Source organism: Alosa alosa, chromosome 17, assembly GCF_017589495.1.
Source record: "Alosa alosa isolate M-15738 ecotype Scorff River chromosome 17, AALO_Geno_1.1, whole genome shotgun sequence".
In the NCBI taxonomy this organism is placed as follows: domain Eukaryota; kingdom Metazoa; phylum Chordata; class Actinopteri; order Clupeiformes; family Clupeidae; genus Alosa; species Alosa alosa.
Genome location: NC_063205.1, coordinates 8,094,294 through 8,111,871, shown reverse-complemented (window position 1 = coordinate 8,111,871; position 17,578 = coordinate 8,094,294). Strand labels below are relative to the sequence as shown.

At 41.6% G+C, this 17,578-nt stretch overlaps 1 protein-coding gene across 2 annotated transcripts; it reads right to left on the bottom strand.

Moving 5' to 3' along the window:
* Positions 1-5,241: 5,241 nt before the first annotated feature.
* On the bottom strand, positions 5,242-17,264 carry scaf11 (SR-related CTD-associated factor 11). Of its 2 annotated transcripts, XM_048268540.1 has the most exons (15): positions 17,059-17,264; positions 14,596-14,643; positions 13,727-13,878; positions 11,015-11,092; positions 10,860-10,927; positions 10,711-10,766; positions 10,544-10,581; positions 9,972-10,072; positions 9,674-9,799; positions 9,482-9,582; positions 6,997-9,297; positions 6,406-6,722; positions 6,033-6,209; positions 5,715-5,834; positions 5,242-5,600 (listed from the first exon to the last, which is right to left on the bottom strand). In XM_048268540.1, exons 2-15 carry the CDS (start codon positions 14,603-14,605, stop codon positions 5,496-5,498), a joined length of 3,750 nt encoding a protein of 1,249 aa, XP_048124497.1. In that variant the 5' UTR covers positions 14,606-14,643; positions 17,059-17,264; the 3' UTR covers positions 5,242-5,495. The 2 variants fall into 2 exon arrangements, with proteins under 2 accessions (XP_048124497.1, XP_048124498.1); XM_048268541.1 differs by lacking the exons at positions 10,860-10,927; positions 11,015-11,092; positions 13,727-13,878; positions 14,596-14,643; positions 17,059-17,264 and adding an exon at positions 10,193-10,301 and having other exon boundaries at positions 10,711-10,740.
* Positions 17,265-17,578: the final 314 nt, after the last annotated feature.

Sequence of the window (17,578 nt, the reverse complement as noted above, 5' to 3'; positions counted from 1 at the left end):
TTCAGATGTTTGTTCCAATGTTTCCAAAAGAAGGAAGAATTATCAAGATCAGTTTAAGCCATTATAATTGCATTCCTTGACTCAATTGACATGAATCTGCAGCATGAAAGGTTGGTGCATTACAGGTCCCAAACAAATGGCTAGCTCTTAACCATCTTGAACACTTCAGCAAGATTCTAAGTGCATCATTATATGTCACCTTAATCTTATTCATCTTTGCTTTACTAAATTAATGCCATAGGTGAGGTGTATGAAGTGGAGTAGGTATGCTTTACAATTTTGCATACAATTTATAGAGCTGGTGTTGTATGTCATCACCATCACATGAATCATCCATGATGATGTGGCCCACATCTTTCCTCGGTCACCATATTACTCTTGTTCTTTCAAGTAAAAAGAGGGGAAACCTACATTGCGATTTGTTCAGGCAATCAATAACACTTTTTTTAGGATTGAATTTGACATACTGCCCCCTATATTTTGAACAAACCCTAACTAGGTGTAGGACAGCACTGTAGGGAGACATAACAATGAAATCATCTGCATAGAACAGACGAGTAATATCCTCATACATCCAGTCTATATCTTCTAACGTATCAGAACGATCATCCATACTGATTGAAGAGAACTGATGGCAATATTCCACCTTCTCTATCTCTGGAACTGGAAAAGGGACTGATGTTGTCTTGCCCCATCTAGTTTGCACTACTCTTGTAGTTTAATAAATAGTTTACCATGATTAATGCAGTCAAAAGCCTTAGATGCATCTAGAAAATATAAATAAATATTATTGTATTATGTCTTTTATACTTAATTTTGTCATGACAAGAGTGAAGTTGAGTCAAGATGGTAATGCCTTGTCAGCAGAAGCGGCTGATGGAGAAAGGGCAGATCCCAGCAAAGAATATCTTGGGGTGCATCAGTGCAGATGCAGTGAGACTGACAGAGTAGAGTCTGGTGGCTCACTTTGCTTAATGCCTGCTACGCTTCCTCATCTCAGTGTGTGAAATCGTGTGATGTTCTGTCTTCATAGGCATGAAGTAAGTCCCTATAAAAACATTTATGAAGCAAGAGCACTATCTTGTGGGCAAAATGAATGCAGAGTCTTGTGATTTTGTATTTTACTGTGCACTGTTCTGTGCCCACAAACACCTATACTGTTGATGTTTTTGTCCTAACCCATACTGTACTTCAACTCCTTTCCCTGTGATACTGGAAATCATTGATTGAAGATCTGTAATAAGAGATCTCCCCTTAATCTAGTTTTGGGCTCTATATGCTGTACACTGGTAAGTTAATGAGGAGGCATTAGTGTTCTCAGACATCACCAAAGTTAGATTGGTGGAGGCGCTGGCATGTTATAAGGCAGAGGACAGTAAAGTCCCCCTCCTCATGTTTAAATATTGGACCACTGAAAGCCAAACCTAAGGCTCCATAGTACATCCTAAGAGATAGAGCTCTACTATACCACTTAGTCAAGGGGTTTTCAACCTGAAAAAGATGTATCCCATAACCCCATCATTTTAGCCATGCATGCAGGTAATGCCGGGAGCAGTTGCCAAAAAAAACAGGATGTCTTTTTGTTATCCTATTCCCTCAGTATCCCATTTCCCAGGGAGAACATGCTCCTCTGGATTGTTGTGGAAAAGGTATTTTGTGACCTCAGCCAACATAAGTCGTTTTTACACTGAGACCACTCAAAATTTGCAGGAAGTCATCTTTTAAGGTTTGCAAGCGTGGTATTGCAGAAAATGCTGCTTAGCTATACCTGGTTATAGTAAGTCCTTTGTAGCTGTTTGAGGGTAATACACATGATGCACACAAGATGAGGATCCATTCCTGAAATCATCCAGCAGCATGCAACCATTGATAGTATAGTCATTGCATACAACTGGCCAGGTGCTGGAACATGGTATGGCCAAATTGTTAATGAACTCTGAAATGTAAAGCGAGAGAATTATAGGCCTATTTAGTGATGAGAAGTATGATGGTGCAAGCTCCCATATGACCAGTGGAGTTGTATAAGAGTAAATGTACAGTTGCAGTTTGCAAAACTCACAAATCATGGTTTGTTAGAATCCCCTGATGTCAGTCATGATGTGATAACTTTTGTGTACAAGTGTTACAAAATGTACAGGTGCAGTCTCAAAAAATTAGAATATTGTGGAAAAGTTCATTTTACCCCCTAATTTAGTTCAAAAAGTAGATCTTTCATGTATTCTTAATTAATTAGATATAAAGTGAAATATGTCAAGCCATTTTTGTTGTTATCTTGATGATCAAAAATGAGAACTGGTATCTCAAAATGTTAGACTAAGGAGGTTATAATACAGAAATGACGACCTTTTGAAAAGAAATGAACTAATCTGTCTAATCTAAACTAGCTCATTTATACACTCAATACTTGTTCTGGCTGCTTTTGCACAAATTACTGCATCAATGTGGTGTATTATGGAGGCAATCAGCCTGTGGCACTGCTGAGGTGTTATGGAAGCCCAGGTTGCTTTGATAGCGACCTTAAGGTCATACGTATGTATTGTTAGGCCTGGTGTCCCATATTTTTCTCTTGACAATAAACCATAGATTCAGATCAGACGAGATTTGGGGTTCAGGTCAGACGAGTTGTCTGGCCAATTAAGCACAGTAATACAGTACCATGGTAAGCAAACCAGTTACTAGCAGTTTTGGCACTGTGGGTAGGTGCAGAGTCCTGCTAGAAAAGGAAATCAGGATCTCCATAAAGCTTGTCAACAGATGGAAGCATGAAGTGCACTAAAATCGCCTGGTAGAAGGCTGTATTAACTCTGGACTTGATAAAACACAGTGGACCAACACCAACAAAAGACATGACACCCCAAATCACTGACCGTGGAAACATCAAACTGGACTTCAAGCAACTTGGATTCTGTCTCTCCACTCTTCCTCCAGACTCTTGGGACATTGATTGGACCCTGATATCCAAATGAAATGCAAATTCTGCTTTTATGTGAAAAAAGCAGTTTGGACCACTGAGCAATGGTCGTGTTCTGTCTCTTCTTAGCCCAGGTAAGACGCTCTAACCTGGTCTCTGATTCAGGAGTGGCTTGACAGGAATACGCTTATTTTGTAGCCCATTTCCTGGACACATCTGTGCATGGTGGCTCTTGATGCAGACTCCAGCTAGTTCACTCCTTATGAAGTTCCCCCCAAGTTCTTTAATCGACTTTGCGTGACAATTCTCTCGGTCATCCTTGTTGCTTGCACACCTTTTCCATTCTAGTCAACTGTTCATGAATATTCTTTCATACAGCACTCCGTGAACACCCTGCCCACCTGCTGTGGCTTACCATCCTTGTGGAGGACGTCAAAGAGTGCCTTTTGGACAACTATCAAGTCTTTCCCATGATTGTGGTTGTGTTTACTGAACCAGACTTAGCTCAGGAAACTGCCATTTCTGTATTATAACCTCAAATATTTTGAGATACTCATGTTTGGTTTTCATGACCTGTAAGCTGTAACCACTGACTCTAGAATATATAAAAGATCCACTTTTTGAACTAAATTAAGGGGAAAAATGAACTTTTTCACGATATCCTAAATTTTTTAGACCCACCTGTAAGGTCAGTTAAAGGAAGGATTATCCTCCAGTGCAAACACTTCCAATGACTGCTCTTAACGGGTATGTGAACTTCTCGTGTGCACTTAAGGGTCATCCATGCACCTTTGTCCTCGGTTGAGACACAGTATACACTTGCTGGCCATTTTGGCCGTTACATATTGGCCATTTAATACACATGAAAAAAAAAATTAAGAGAGGGGATAAAGATTCTTGGTTGAATGAAGCTGCTGACTGGCTAACTGCATCCCACATACTAGTAAGTATAAGTAAGTATATATACTTTTTGATTCCCGTGAGGGAAATTTGGTCTCTGCATTTAACCCAATCGGTTAATTAGTGAAACACAAACAGCACACAGTGAACACACAGTGAGGTGAAGCACACACTAATCCCTGCGCAGTGAGCAGCCTGCTTCAACGGCGGTGCTCGGGGAGCAGTGAGGGATTAGGTGACTTGCTCAAGGGCACTTCAGTCGCGGCCCACTGGTCGGGGCTTGAACCGGCAACCCTCCGGTTACAAGTCCAGAGTGCTAACCAGTGGGCCACGGCTACATAGTGGCTCTAACAAAGGAGCAGACATACAGGAGAGAACAGTAAGCAATGGGAAGAGAGAATAGTGCTAGGGTAGTAGAGATGGGGGAACAAGAAAGCTTAACTGAAAAAAGGTAAAACAACACCTCCCTGTGTTGCTCTCTTCCAGAAGTAACATCTTGTTTACGGTATTTGACAAATGCAATTGTCCAAAGTGACTTACAATATATAAACACAAGTTAAAAATAAGTTGAGTAACAATGAAAAAAGATTTTCATGTTAACAAAATTATCTTCCTCATTCTTACTCAATCTTACCTCCCCCAACTCACATTGAATTCAACGATAGAGCATCCGCAACTCTTCTAATGTAAACATTACTATCAAAATCCTGTCAAGAAAAGAAAATGTTTGACCTCAAACTGATTTATGGTGCCCTTGCTACAGACCAAATTATATACTGTAGAATGACATTTATCTGAGAAGGCCTTGTGAGATCATGAGCTAAAAAGCAGAAGTAAAACCACAACAAACAAACAAAAAAAAAACTCATACAAGTAGTATCATGGAAGCAGCCAATTTATTTCATTGTTTTTGGGGGAGAGGAGGAGGGGGGTTAACACATGAACAGTGGTTATACAGCACAGTCGACTGTGGCCAAGGCAACCACCTGATCTGCCTCGTTCCCCCCCACAGACCTAACAGCTGGCATGGGAACCTGATCCCAACCAAATGGCAACTAATCACGTCTCAGACACAGCTGCACTAAGACATAACCAGCACACTGCTCTGCAGCTACGGTGACAGAATAAAGGCAATGCACATTTACTTTAGGATTTCATCAAAATTATTATAATTAATATATATTTATATATAAAAAGAAAAAAATAAAGACTTGAGCCGCAGCGTTTTGATAAAGGTCCTTGGGCACACAGTTGTAAAGTCAGGCCCACTCGTACCAGTCAACTGCAGCCTTGGGAGGGAGGGAGGAGGGGCATTACAGTTTCTCAGAATCCTTCTAGGTCCTTCTCCTCTCCTGCGCTACAACCAAGACCACCATGTCAAGCAAAGGGTCTTCCCTCCAAATGCCATGTTCCCCTCTCCAGATCCCCCCGCCCCTCCCGCCCCACTGCAAAGGAGTCTTGATGGATTTACAGTAGTACACACCCTTTGCATCTTATTCAAATAAAGGGCTTCGGCGCTATATCAAATCCACTTTAAACAAAAATATTCAATCTATAGAAAAAAATCTTGATTCGTTCAGAGATACGAAAACAGGAAATCCAGTTGACTGGGCTCATGTGGGGAGGCCTTGCTGGGAAAAGAAATTGCACTTGCGCCGAGGGGCAATGGAATCCCCTCTCAACACTAGTCTGCTTTGCCCCGGCGGCTGTGCTTGTATTTGTCCACGTAGGCCTTCACAAGATTGGCCACTTTATCAGCATTCACCTCTCCGCTCTTGCTATGGCAGATCTGCACATGCAAAAAGGTGGAATTTTTCTTATTCATCATTTGAAATAGTGTGAATATTATGAACAAATAAATACAACATAAAATACTAGGTTTGGAAAAAGGGATCAAGCATACCTTTTCAACAGCTTTGCGCACAATCTCTTTATACTCATCCTTGGTGATATCCTTCTTTTGGTAGTATGGCTTGATAGCTGTCTTAACTTCAGTAATGGCTCTTTCCTGAATCTGGATCTTCTGAAAGTACAAGTAAGCTTATCAAAAACTGCTGCATCCCAGCACATAAAAAACAAAAACAAATAAAAAAAACTTTTGTTGTGTCTGCTTTACAAGCATCTCCACTGGGCATTCTGTTCTTGGTGTAGAGGTCATCGAAAAGGTGGAAGAATGGAATTGCTACAACAAATTTCCAAAACTAATTTAAAAAGTACTCGCCTTCTCCTTTTTGGAGCTGTCAGCATGGGTCTTGCTGTGTGTGGACGATTGGGTGGTGGAGGAGGGCTGGGCCAGACTGGGCATGGCCTGGGGAGGTACCTGGCCCAGGATCCCCGCTGCTTTGATGGGATTGAGTGGGAAGGGGGCCTTACCAAGACCTGGGATGACACTCATCGCCTAGATAGAATAGGGGCAAACTAGTGTTAGGATAGAACTACTACAGGACGTTTGAGACCAGACAATGTAAATATGGGCAGTGAAATCATTTTCTATTATTGCCATGCTAACTATAGCAGTAATATATTAAACAAATTAACATACATTTTTAGGACAAACTGCCTACATTAATAGTCACCATGTTCATGGTACAAACCTGTGATTGCAGCTTGTCCTGCATAGCTGTTAGACTAGCCTGTTGGATGGGAGGTGGTGGTGGTGGAGGCGGGGGCAGACCCTGGGCAGCCACTGCAGGCACCTGGAGGAGAGGTGCAGCAGGGTGCATGTGTACAGGAACATGGGCAGGCATCCCAAAGGGGGGAGGCTGGAGGCTGACTGGCGGGCCACGAGGGGGCATTTGAGCAATTGGGTACCGTGGATAACCAAGGACATTGAGCTGGGGAGCCATCACGTTCACAGGGGCAGGCGGAGCCTCAGGGGGGGGGGGGGGGGCTGGCTCACTTTTGGCGGGATCTGGAAGAGAATAAAGGAATGATAAAACGAAAGGATAAATCATAATTAAGTAATATTTCCTGACTACTTCCTATTAACTGAAATGTCAGGGAAGGATAACAATTAAAGGAGAGCTCCAGGAACTATAAATAAACCCTAGGTTATTCTTAGTCTAGAGTTCTCCTTTAACGTCTTTGGATTAGCTTCCTTACTTAAAGTTCTTGATTCCACACTCTGTAAACTTAAATCATTAAAGACAAACACTCACAGGATTTCTGAATAGTTTTAGGAATACCTGCTGCTGGTTGCTCCTCTTCTGGTTTGTTCCATACACTTCCAGTGCCTGGCCCACGCTCCTTTCTTGAGTAGTAGTTCTGCACATCAGCTGGAAGTGTCCTTCGCACCGCCCAGTTGGAAGCGGACGACCAACCCGAGCGGTCCAACTGATTATCACCAGAGTCTGGTTCCATCTTCCTCCTTCCACCAAATCGGTTTTCATTGAAGCGGCTGTACGCATCGTTCCCTGAGTTGTTTGCCGGTCCAGGAAAACTCCGGGGCGGTCGTCGGTTATCTGCTGCTTCACCTTGCTGGCTGGAAGACCAGAAGTTTCCACGACCCAGACCACCTCCACTTCGCTCTGAACTCCAGCCACTCTGACCCCCGACCGCCTGGGTCCAGTTGTCTGAGGCTGAATCTCCTCCTTGATCTTCCCACCGAGGTTCTCGATCTCTAGGCTCAGGCTCTGGCCTAATCCTCTCCTTTACCCAGTCTGGGTTTTCCGATCGACCCCTGTCTGGTGACCGCTCTGGAAAATTGCCATTGTCCGAGGTATTTGTATCCCTACTGGGTAAATGGCCCTGCCTTTCTGCTCCACCCCTCCAGTTGTTTCCACGGTAATCTCTGCCACCTCTCCAACTGTCCCTTGAATCCTTTTTCTTTGGGGACTGTCCCCCATGATCAGAACGTTCAGGAGAACTCCTACGACCACGTCTAGTTCTGGACCTGGACCTTGATCGGCTTTTCGAACGACTTCTGCTGCGCCTCTTTCTCCCTCGATCACGACTCCGATCCCTGCTTCTGTCCCTGCTCCGTTCTTGGCTGTGGTCCTTACTCCGGTCTCGGCTATGGTCGCGGCTCCGGTCCCTGCTGCGATGCCGCCTTGAACTGCCTCGATCACCATCTCGTTCTCGGCTACGATTCCTTGATGGGGAGCTAGCACCACGGTGGCGCTCCCTTGAACGTGATCTCCGTGATGATTCCCGCCTGGATTCTCTTTTGGGTGACCAGGTTGTAGTAGGTGAATGAAATCGTGATCTGCGTTGACGGTTGTCCTGTCCCCCCTTATCTGGGCCCTTTTGTTCTTCTGTGGTTTCCAATTTCTGATCTTGGCTTGCCTCTGTACTCTCTTCCTTTGCTGAGGTATGGCTGACAGAAAGAGATGGGGTCACTGTGTCAACACTCTCAATGTCATCATCTTCTTTCGGTGTATTAGAAACGGGGTCACCAAAATCTGAGCGTGACGAGTCACAGTCCATAGGGACAGCATCAGTGTTGTCCTGATGGAAGTCTTGCTCTGAGGCCTCTGTATTTGACAGTTCTGGGTCTTTTTCCACTTCTGTATCTGAGGGACACAGATTCTGTTCAGGTTCTTCGTCACTGCCAGAACTGGTTTTGGGTTTCTCCTCAGGGAGGTCCGTTTCTGATGTAACCTCGTCTGCGTCATCAGTAATTGGCTGTTCGTCAGGTATATCTATGTCTTGTGGTTCCTCTGTCGTCTGGGACTCTGCCATCTCCACTGCTTCTGCCACATCCTCAACAGAACCGGGTAAAACTAAGCTTTCTGGTTCTTCAGTTTCCTCACGTGAAGTTAATTCTTCCTCCGACATTTCAGGGCTGTGGCTGGTTATGCCCGGGCTCTGGTTCCCTACAAGTGGAGATGCAGGCTCAGAATGGTCCCTAAGACCATCCTGAGACTCTGCACCATTCACTGACTCCATTTCAATCTCTTGATTTCCCTTGGTGTCTGGCGATTCAACAGAACCTTCTTGAGGACTTGAAGGATGATCGACATCCTTCTCTTCAATCTCAGAATCATGATCGGACACCACTTGGTCATTAGAATCATGAGTTGGACTGGGGCTTGCATCTGGCCTTTTCTCAGATTCAGGCGCTTCCTCTTCTGAAGGAGCTGCTTCTTGATCTTCCTCTTTCTTCTGCTGCTCTTCCTCCTCCTCTTCTTCCTCTTCACTCTCTACTGGGTTACTTGGTGCTTGCCGACGGCCCCTTCCCCTTCCTCTTCCCCCTCCTCCTTTCCGCTTTGATCGAGGCTTTTGCTTAGGTGCCTTTTTCGACTTGCTTGTCGTAGGAGTCACCTCACTCAACTGTGAGACTTTGCCCGTTTTTCCCGACCCATCATCAGAGGAGGAAGGCTCAGAATCAGACTGTGAGGGTTGGGAGGCTGCAGATTCCTCAACTTTGTTGTGACGAGATGATCTCCTGGTTTGCTGCTTACCAGAGCCTTTGGGACCAGCTGTTCTGTTGCCTTTCCTATCCTCTCCTTTCGCACAGGTGACTGCACAAACTCTTCCCTGAAAGACTAAGAGAGAGAGAGGGGTGAACTACTACACTCTACTAGACTGCTTGTCCTTGTCAAACATAAATAAAAATAGACGATGAGATTGCAAAAACAGCATTCATCTGAAGAACTACAACTCCAAGCAGGACAAGATCATTTACTTTTGAAGTACTACTGCATTTCAGGCATTGCTGCTTAGACTCACCCAACTGCCCTGAAGCCAGCGGTACGTGAGAGGTAGACACAAGCGAGACAGACCGCTCAGAAAACAACTTGCCACTCCACATATGGGGATGGGGAGAATGCCTGTAAATAACGAAACAATGAAACTTAATAACCATTAACATCCCACTGTCTGTCTCCAGACATGCATCATAACATTTCCAAAAGCACTCACCGCAAAAGACCTTTGGAGGCTACAGGCGCAGAGGTAGACAACCATGGAGAGTCTAGAATTTCCATCCGAGACAGTTCTGGAACCTCATCAATAGGTTCCTCTTCAGACAACATGAAAGGTCCAGCACTAACAACAGCAAAAAAATAAAAATAAAATAAAAGTAGTAATATGGTACTACTTTATACATTTATTTTTTGTGTATATATGCCATGATGTAGACATGAAATTCAAAAACATTGCAACAAATGTACCAACACACCATTTGTAGTTATTGACCAATTTTACCCAACATACTCACATTAAGGGGGTTAGTGCAACAAGTGGGACTCCTGTCTGGGAGGGTGAAGGGGAAGAGGGATGTGTGGGAATTGTCCGTGGGCAGCAGAATCCTTGTCTGGCCTAAACAAACATTTTAATTCAGTCAACAGGGCAAATACGATTGACAACAACTTCACACTATCAAAACATGCCCTGCCTACATTTAGCTCTGTTTTTCCTTAATCCCAGTTCATGTTGTACCTGCGAGCCTTTCTGTGTCCATGCCTGGGTCCCTGTCTGATCCTGACCACATGCGAGATCATAAGCAGCTGTGACAAACTCTGGTCATGCACTGTCCGCTGTCTAGAGGCTGGTGACATCAATCAACTGTTCACTGGCTCTACTTTGGCAACAGCTGTGTTCAAACCCACAGCTCGATGCTTTCACAAATGTTCAGTGAATAATTAGGTCAGTGTTACATGTACATTTGGGACTGTACACATGAGTACATCAAGCATTATCCAGCAGACCAATTCCTACAAAAGACTGGCCATGCATTTGAAAATATGGGTACTGTATCAAAAATAGAATGCATCGAAATACAAAACAAACCTTTTTCTTCCTCACAGCAGTAGTCCTGTCAGAGTCACCTAGATGGAAGAAAATTTCGCTGATCAATACTAACACTGTACAATTAAATATCAAAGAGGTGATTTAGCAAATACCACAAACCATGGGGGAAAAAATGTTTTGTTTTAATGGAATTAAGAGCAACATACCCTTTCTGATGAGGCATTTAGCTTTGGCGTTGTCAATTCTCCCTTTCTTCTCTTTCCTAAGGTTCAACATAATTGTACTTTGAATACATAAGGTCATTTTAAAGGAATCGGTATACACATATACATTTACATACAACTACACTACTTACTCTTCCCATTTTATGACTTTACTCATGTCAGCATTGATATTCGTCAGGCCTGTTGACACCACAGAAATCTGGAAGGGAATTAAAGAAATTGTTTACAAACCATTGGTAATATTTTGTAGAAAAAAATACATAAAAATAAGAGGTAGTTGGCATACCTTAATGTAACCTTGTTGGGAATCCCATTTATAGATGGCACTGAAGGTTCTTCTGTCAACAGGACAAGAGCACACCACCTACACAGAACACAAATGGAACATAAATACAATTACATCCATTATCTTCTCAGATATGCAAAAACAGCTTTTACAACTTAAAAATACAAATATACTGCCAATAGAGTGTGGCTACCCGACCCGAGCCCGACGGGACCCGACGGGTCGTGTCGGGTTCGGACAAATATTTAGAAATTGTAGTCGGGTTCGGTTCGGGTTCGGACACATGGGGGCGATATGCATGGGAAGCTTTACATTTAAATTTCTTATTATGTTGGGTAACCAACAGGTCTGCTTTACATGATGCAAACGTTTGTTTTTTGAGAATAAAGTAAAATGTAAAAAAGACCTAAAAAGAATAGCTTTCTTCCTGTGTGCAAGATTTGTTTATCGTGACAACGCGATTTCAGGCATGCGCCTGAAATGCACCGCGCGTTGTCACGCCTCCGCGACTACATAAACAAAGGTTATGCACATCGCACATATGCACATAAGCACAGTCTTGGGTGATGTTAAAAAAAGTTGTTAGCCTATCAGGAGATTTTAAGATTATTTGCGTTGCATACTGTGGTAAAGACATAGGCTACCGGTAGGCTAGGTCGTCTCGTTCAACTGGATGAGGATTTCCTCGAGTTGCCCCAATTAACGTCGATGCTGCATATGGATCAGTGACAGAGGCACTGTAGTTTCAACGACTGTTGCAGTTCATTTTTAAGACTTTTCGTCAATTGTAAGACAAGAATTCTATTTAGGCTATGCTTGCTTGGGCCTCTTGTGTTAATGTGCGCTGTGTGTGATCTGCGTGCGTGCACGCTCATCTGATTCTGTAGACAATTTGTTGTGTGTTCCGTTTAATGGGCTAAAAAGACAGGCTATCCACAAACGTGAACGTTTAATCACTAGCATGGGAATAACTGAGGCATCATCTGTGTCGGGCTCGGGTCGGGTTCGGACATAAAAATGAAAATGCCTGTCGGGTTCGGACGCAACTCTGTCGGACGCGGGCCGGGTTCGGACAGAAATTTGCGGCCCGATCCGCACTCTAACTGCCAACATACTGTACATCAGTCAGCATGCTGGTTAGCTTTCATCAGTACCAACTGAGGTGTTATTGGTGCTTGCAAGGCAAGTCTGTTCACTTAGCCACTGAGTCTGCCAGCTTTAACGTGAAATGTCTCCACTTTAACAAAGCAGACATTAAAATGTAAGAGTAACATCTTTAAAGTACACATTTTATTTCATGATGTAATCATGCTTTTTCCTATGTGCTTCTGACCTTTCTACACAAAAAAGGTGACTATCTTTAATAAGATGGCCATGACTTTTACTTAAACCAGTTGATATGGTTGGGCTGTTTGGAGGAGATAAAAATATAAAGATTCTTTTATAATTTATCAAGGTCAAAAATGATGAGCTATGTCTCAATAGGATTCTAGGTTTCACTAAGAAATAAAAAATGAATATTGCTAAACAATGCATTCCCGCTCTCTTTGCAAACAATTACTGATAGTACTGCATAGTCATTGCCTGCATTGTTCTGTCAAAATATGATCTGGTGGGACACACAAAATTAAATTTATATTTTTAATAATATTTTGGCACCTCAATTTACATCAATTATGCATCTTTTTTATTTTATATCCACTAATGGTACTACGAAATATGACTGCTCAACTTCCTGCAGCAGTACCTCCATTTCAGAGCCATCAAATGTGCAGTTAATAACACATCCATGAATCTAGAGTTTCAGGATATTTCTCTCGTATAAATAATAAAAAAAAAAGGATTGGTTGTTGTTGAATGAGGCCTATTAATAGGAAAGGGATAAGGAGTGTCATAGAAGTATAGTCTTGCAAATACATGATCACATTTTTGTATCTTTCAAGTAAACATTAGGACTTGATATGACAAGTTGTTTGATAGAATATCAAGAATTTAATACAGAAAATACATGCTTGTGTTATTAAAATAAGTGAAGATAATGAAGTCTTGATATACATTTTTTTTTGTTCTGTTAATGTCTTACTTTTTTTATTGAATTAACAATTAACAACTATTTTGTTTACTTTACTGTTTGTTGAGCCACCTTTTACTTGTTATTATTAATATTATATCCAGGGTCATGCTCATCATGCTTGTCTAAAATAACACACTATTAAAAGGTATTATTTATTTCATTTAACAAACAATATGCATTATAGGGATTAAGCAAGTTTGTAAATTAAGAATATTTTTGTTCTGCTTGACTTTGGACACCATTGGACCAGCACTGACTGTGTGGGATTCATACCAACAGCGCAAGCTAATACGCCTTTTTCCTAAACCCCTTTTGGCAGTAAGGACACAATAACTTGAATGTATAAATGTACAGCTTGTTGAGGCTTCAATTGTTTGATGTTTGTTCTATGTTTTTTCTATGTTTCAACAGCTTTGCTGAATGTAATTATAGACTTTGCTTTAACCAAACAGATTACCAGCTAATATAAAAATAGTAGTTGAAGTAGTTTATTGTTTAAAGTTTATGTTCATGGTCACCCTCAACCTGCACCCCCTTGTCGTAAGTCGGTGCATCCCACCCAAGCCCCAGGTGAGGTCCGTCCCAAACCTGGGACACCACCGCTTTAGATGAACACATGGCCAGGAGAAGAGTCTTACCTCAGCCCAGCGCATAATACAGCTAAGGCAGAATACATGGCTGCAGCCTTCAGGGACACCTAGATCTGATTGCCCAAGAGTATGCAAACAGATGGGGCAACGCTGGTTGTGCTCTGGGTCTGGATCTACCGAATCCTCTGGACTCTGCCCACCTACAGTACAAGACAAGTTAATGTTTAACAGGGATATCCTGACATACAATCACAAAGCCACCCTTGGAGATATGGCAGAGACTGTAAAGTGGAATTATGTGGCAAAATGACAAATTGAATGGATATCAGCCTCCATTTAAGCTTTAAAAAATGCAAGATGATCCTGTTCATCACTATTCAGAGAAGACTGTTTCAATGAATGCTGATGAATTGAATTGAATCTTGAATTTCCCCTGGGGATCAATAAAGTATCTATCTATCTATCTATCTATCTATCTATCTATCTATCTAGAAGCCATGGCTACACACCACCGTTATAAAACATGTTATAAAACATTCTTTTGGTTACATTACAAATATAATACTTTTAATTAACTATTTACTGACATAATTAAAATGGAAGGGACACCTTTAAGAAGTTTCAAAATGATTGATTTTCACATCACAGAGAATTTCAAGTGTTTCACTCCTAGCTACAAATAACAAACTAGTATCAATTCAAGAAACTTGATCACTGCATCATGTAGACCAAGTGGGCCAACGGCACATTTTAAATTTCAATGCAGAGCACTGACTGTCGAGGTGCAGTGATGATTAAAGCAGTGTAAGCACACCTCAGCGTAGAGTTTCCATGCATAATATACTGAATTATTGTATGCATCTTTTTCGGGCAACCAAGACTTTGACCAGAGCATGGTTCTCATTTATGTTACTCACCACCAGTCATCTTGGATATGAGCCCTCCTTTTGATATCAAGTGGGATGCTGTAGGGGCCAGTAAAAAAAGTTATTGTGCTATAGTGTTGTTAATTTAATTCAATTTCAAGTTTATTAACATATATCAGTCATATCAACTTTTTCAGACCAAGGACCACTTAACCAATAATAATTATTAATAAAAAAAAAAAAAAAAAAAAAAAAAACAACTCATGGACCACCTAGCTAAAAAAGAAAAATAACAGTAGACCTACTTCAACAGTATATCACACAATAGGCCTACTCAGTGAACCACCTTGGTTATGGTTTTTGCACCTCGCTTATTGTGTCAGAGGATTCATATGATTTAAACTGGCGTAGTTTACATAGGCAGTATTGCTGAACTGTTTGGATTTAAATACAAGTTGGTTCAATATTGCAAACAACTAATCTCTATTGCATTTGACCACGTCTGGCCGCGGACCACTTAGGATAGCTTGCAGCCCACTTTGAGAAACACTGGTATATATCAACAGTTGGCTTCAGGCACTAAGTGATGCGCAGTGTGTTTTTGCATTTTAAGTTAACACAACACAAGAGCTTCAAAATGCACTTAGTAAAATATGTTTGACATGTACAAGAGACAATCAGGCGCCAGTAATATCAACACAGATCAGTGTAACGTTGACATGATGACACAAATGCCAGTTGGAACAAGCTGAGAGTAAAGTTATCCTTAATCTAGCCAGTTCATTTAGACATTGGCAGTGATAGATCAAATGAACAGCGACAATTTTCTTGCTTAACCCTCCTGTTGTGTTCATTTCATATTTACTAGTTTTGTGTTCCCGGTCAAAAATGACCACTGCATTATAACTTGTTATACATCCATAGTAACACATATATTATCATCTAATGTTGTGATAGACCTTTGTCTCAACTCTTCTGTTGTATATGACCAGTTTTCCATTTGCTATGTATGGCTGCAGGCCTCACTGACCTGAGCTCATGCAAATCAGAAAGGGGAAGATTCTATTGGGGAAAGGTTCCAGTGGGGGCTGGCATAGAGGGGGAGTGAGAGTGTGTTTGTGTGTGTGTATTTTAATGTACAGAAGCACACATACAGTCCATCTGATCAATAGGTATGTGTCTGGACTGTGCCTGAAATTTTATACACTGACCATTTTCTCACCCATTCATTTTTAATGGCCGGTCATGTTTGACCGGGAATACACATGGGTGTTCTAAAGTTAAATAAAACACTCAAATTGTTATGAAAATGATCAGCATTTGTTTTGTGTGTTCAGATGCCTCATGGTAATCAGAATAAGTTAACAATATTTTTTGAGAAAATAATTATCAAACGGTCATATTTGACCGCGAACACAAAAGGAGGGTTAACACACTGCAGCAATGTTTACCAACTAACGTTGTCCCTTCTTGTTCATGCGGTTAGCTATTAACGTTTGTTGTTGTTTGTAAGGTAGCCAATCCTACCAACATAACGACTTAAAGTTAGGCAGTTAAAACACATTTACTTGAATTTATCAACAGCCATACCATCAGACACACATAATACGTTAGACAGCTATCGTAGGCTACTATGTGTGTTCTACGTAACACGGTAATATTATCGTTAGCTTACGTTAGCTAGGGAACTAATGATAGACCGCCGAGGCGCAATAACCTTTATCTCAACAGTTACATCTATCCAGTGTTAGTGAACAATCAACAAACACACTTAACCGGTGAGCATTTCAATCAATGGTGCAACAGTGCTAAGCAGTTATGAAGGTAGATACCAAACTGTTGCAGAAACATTTGTTATGCTAAGTTAGCACTTGCCATCCCTGTCAGCACGTTAGCCAGGCTCCCTCAACTGCAATAAACATGGCGAATTTGACACCTAGCATAGACATCCACGACTCCCTTAATGGACTCTAAACATGTTGTTCCCTGTTATCATATGCATCAGCCATTGCAGGCTTAATTCGTCACTGATGAAGGGTACACAATTTATCCACGCTAGCTCGCTAACTGCACCCTGCCACATGTAAACTAACGTGACCTTTCAACTCAGTTGGTAGGGCCGAAGTAGCATCGGATAACGTTAGCTTAGTTGGCTAGCCTAAGTGTAACGTTGCTTTTTACAAAACTTAACTTCAAGTCTCAAATGTATGCACCGGTCACATGATTGGGTCCACAAAGAGCACAAGCAGTGATCACACATGTTCCGCTTAATTTGATCAGATTAATGTGACTATTACAAAGGTTAAAAAATGAAAACAAGTGCCTGTAGCTAACTGACTAGCGACAGCCTTGGTTCCCCGCTAACGTTAGCGAGCTAGTTAGCAGACCATTAGCAGGCCCGTGCAAGTGCTTGAAAGTAAGCTAGCCATCTTGCTAAGTTTAAAAGTTCTTAATGACTAAATGCAGATATATAACGTTAGCTAGCCAGCTAACTGAATTGATTTCCAGACTTACCGTTGAACGGATTTGCTAGCTCTCAAGCTAGCTAGTTGTTTTTAATCTGATTTTTCAGTTGATTTCAAGAGACATAGTCATCTCTTCTGCGAAAATGGAAACTAGATTTATCCGGGTGCACGTAACTGTAAATTCGGCACGGATCAGAAAGTATCCCGGCCACATGTCGGCCCCGGAGCCTACTGTAGCCTATGTAGCCAACATAAGTTATACCGCACGGTGTCGCTGTAAGAATAAAAGGCTCTTGCAACCGTACGATGACGGAAACACGTCGGTGGATGAGCGTCAATTGTAAAAAAAAAAAAAACGATAAAGACTTACCAAAATATTTTTAAGGCCTTTAAAGAGGAGTGAAGATTGTCCTTTATCTTTTAACTTTTTTTAAATTATAATTTAACTAATTATGTTTTGTATATTTTCTGTTGATTATTCATAGCCTACTTACTATGTGAAGGTATCTGTGTAAATATGTCTTTGTATTATCACATTATTTCCATAAACTGGATTTTTAAAAAATAAA

What these genes read in the sequence shown, in the direction of transcription:
- scaf11 (XM_048268540.1), bottom strand. An exon ending in GCCTCCAAAGGTCTTTTGCG is followed by an intron (nt 9,583 to 9,673) that starts GTGAGTGCTTTT and finishes CGTTATTTACAG; the next exon opens with GCATTCTCCCCATCCCCATA. An exon ending in TGCGCAAAGCTGTTGAAAAG is followed by an intron (nt 5,601 to 5,714) that starts GTATGCTTGATC and finishes TTGCATGTGCAG; the next exon opens with ATCTGCCATAGCAAGAGCGG.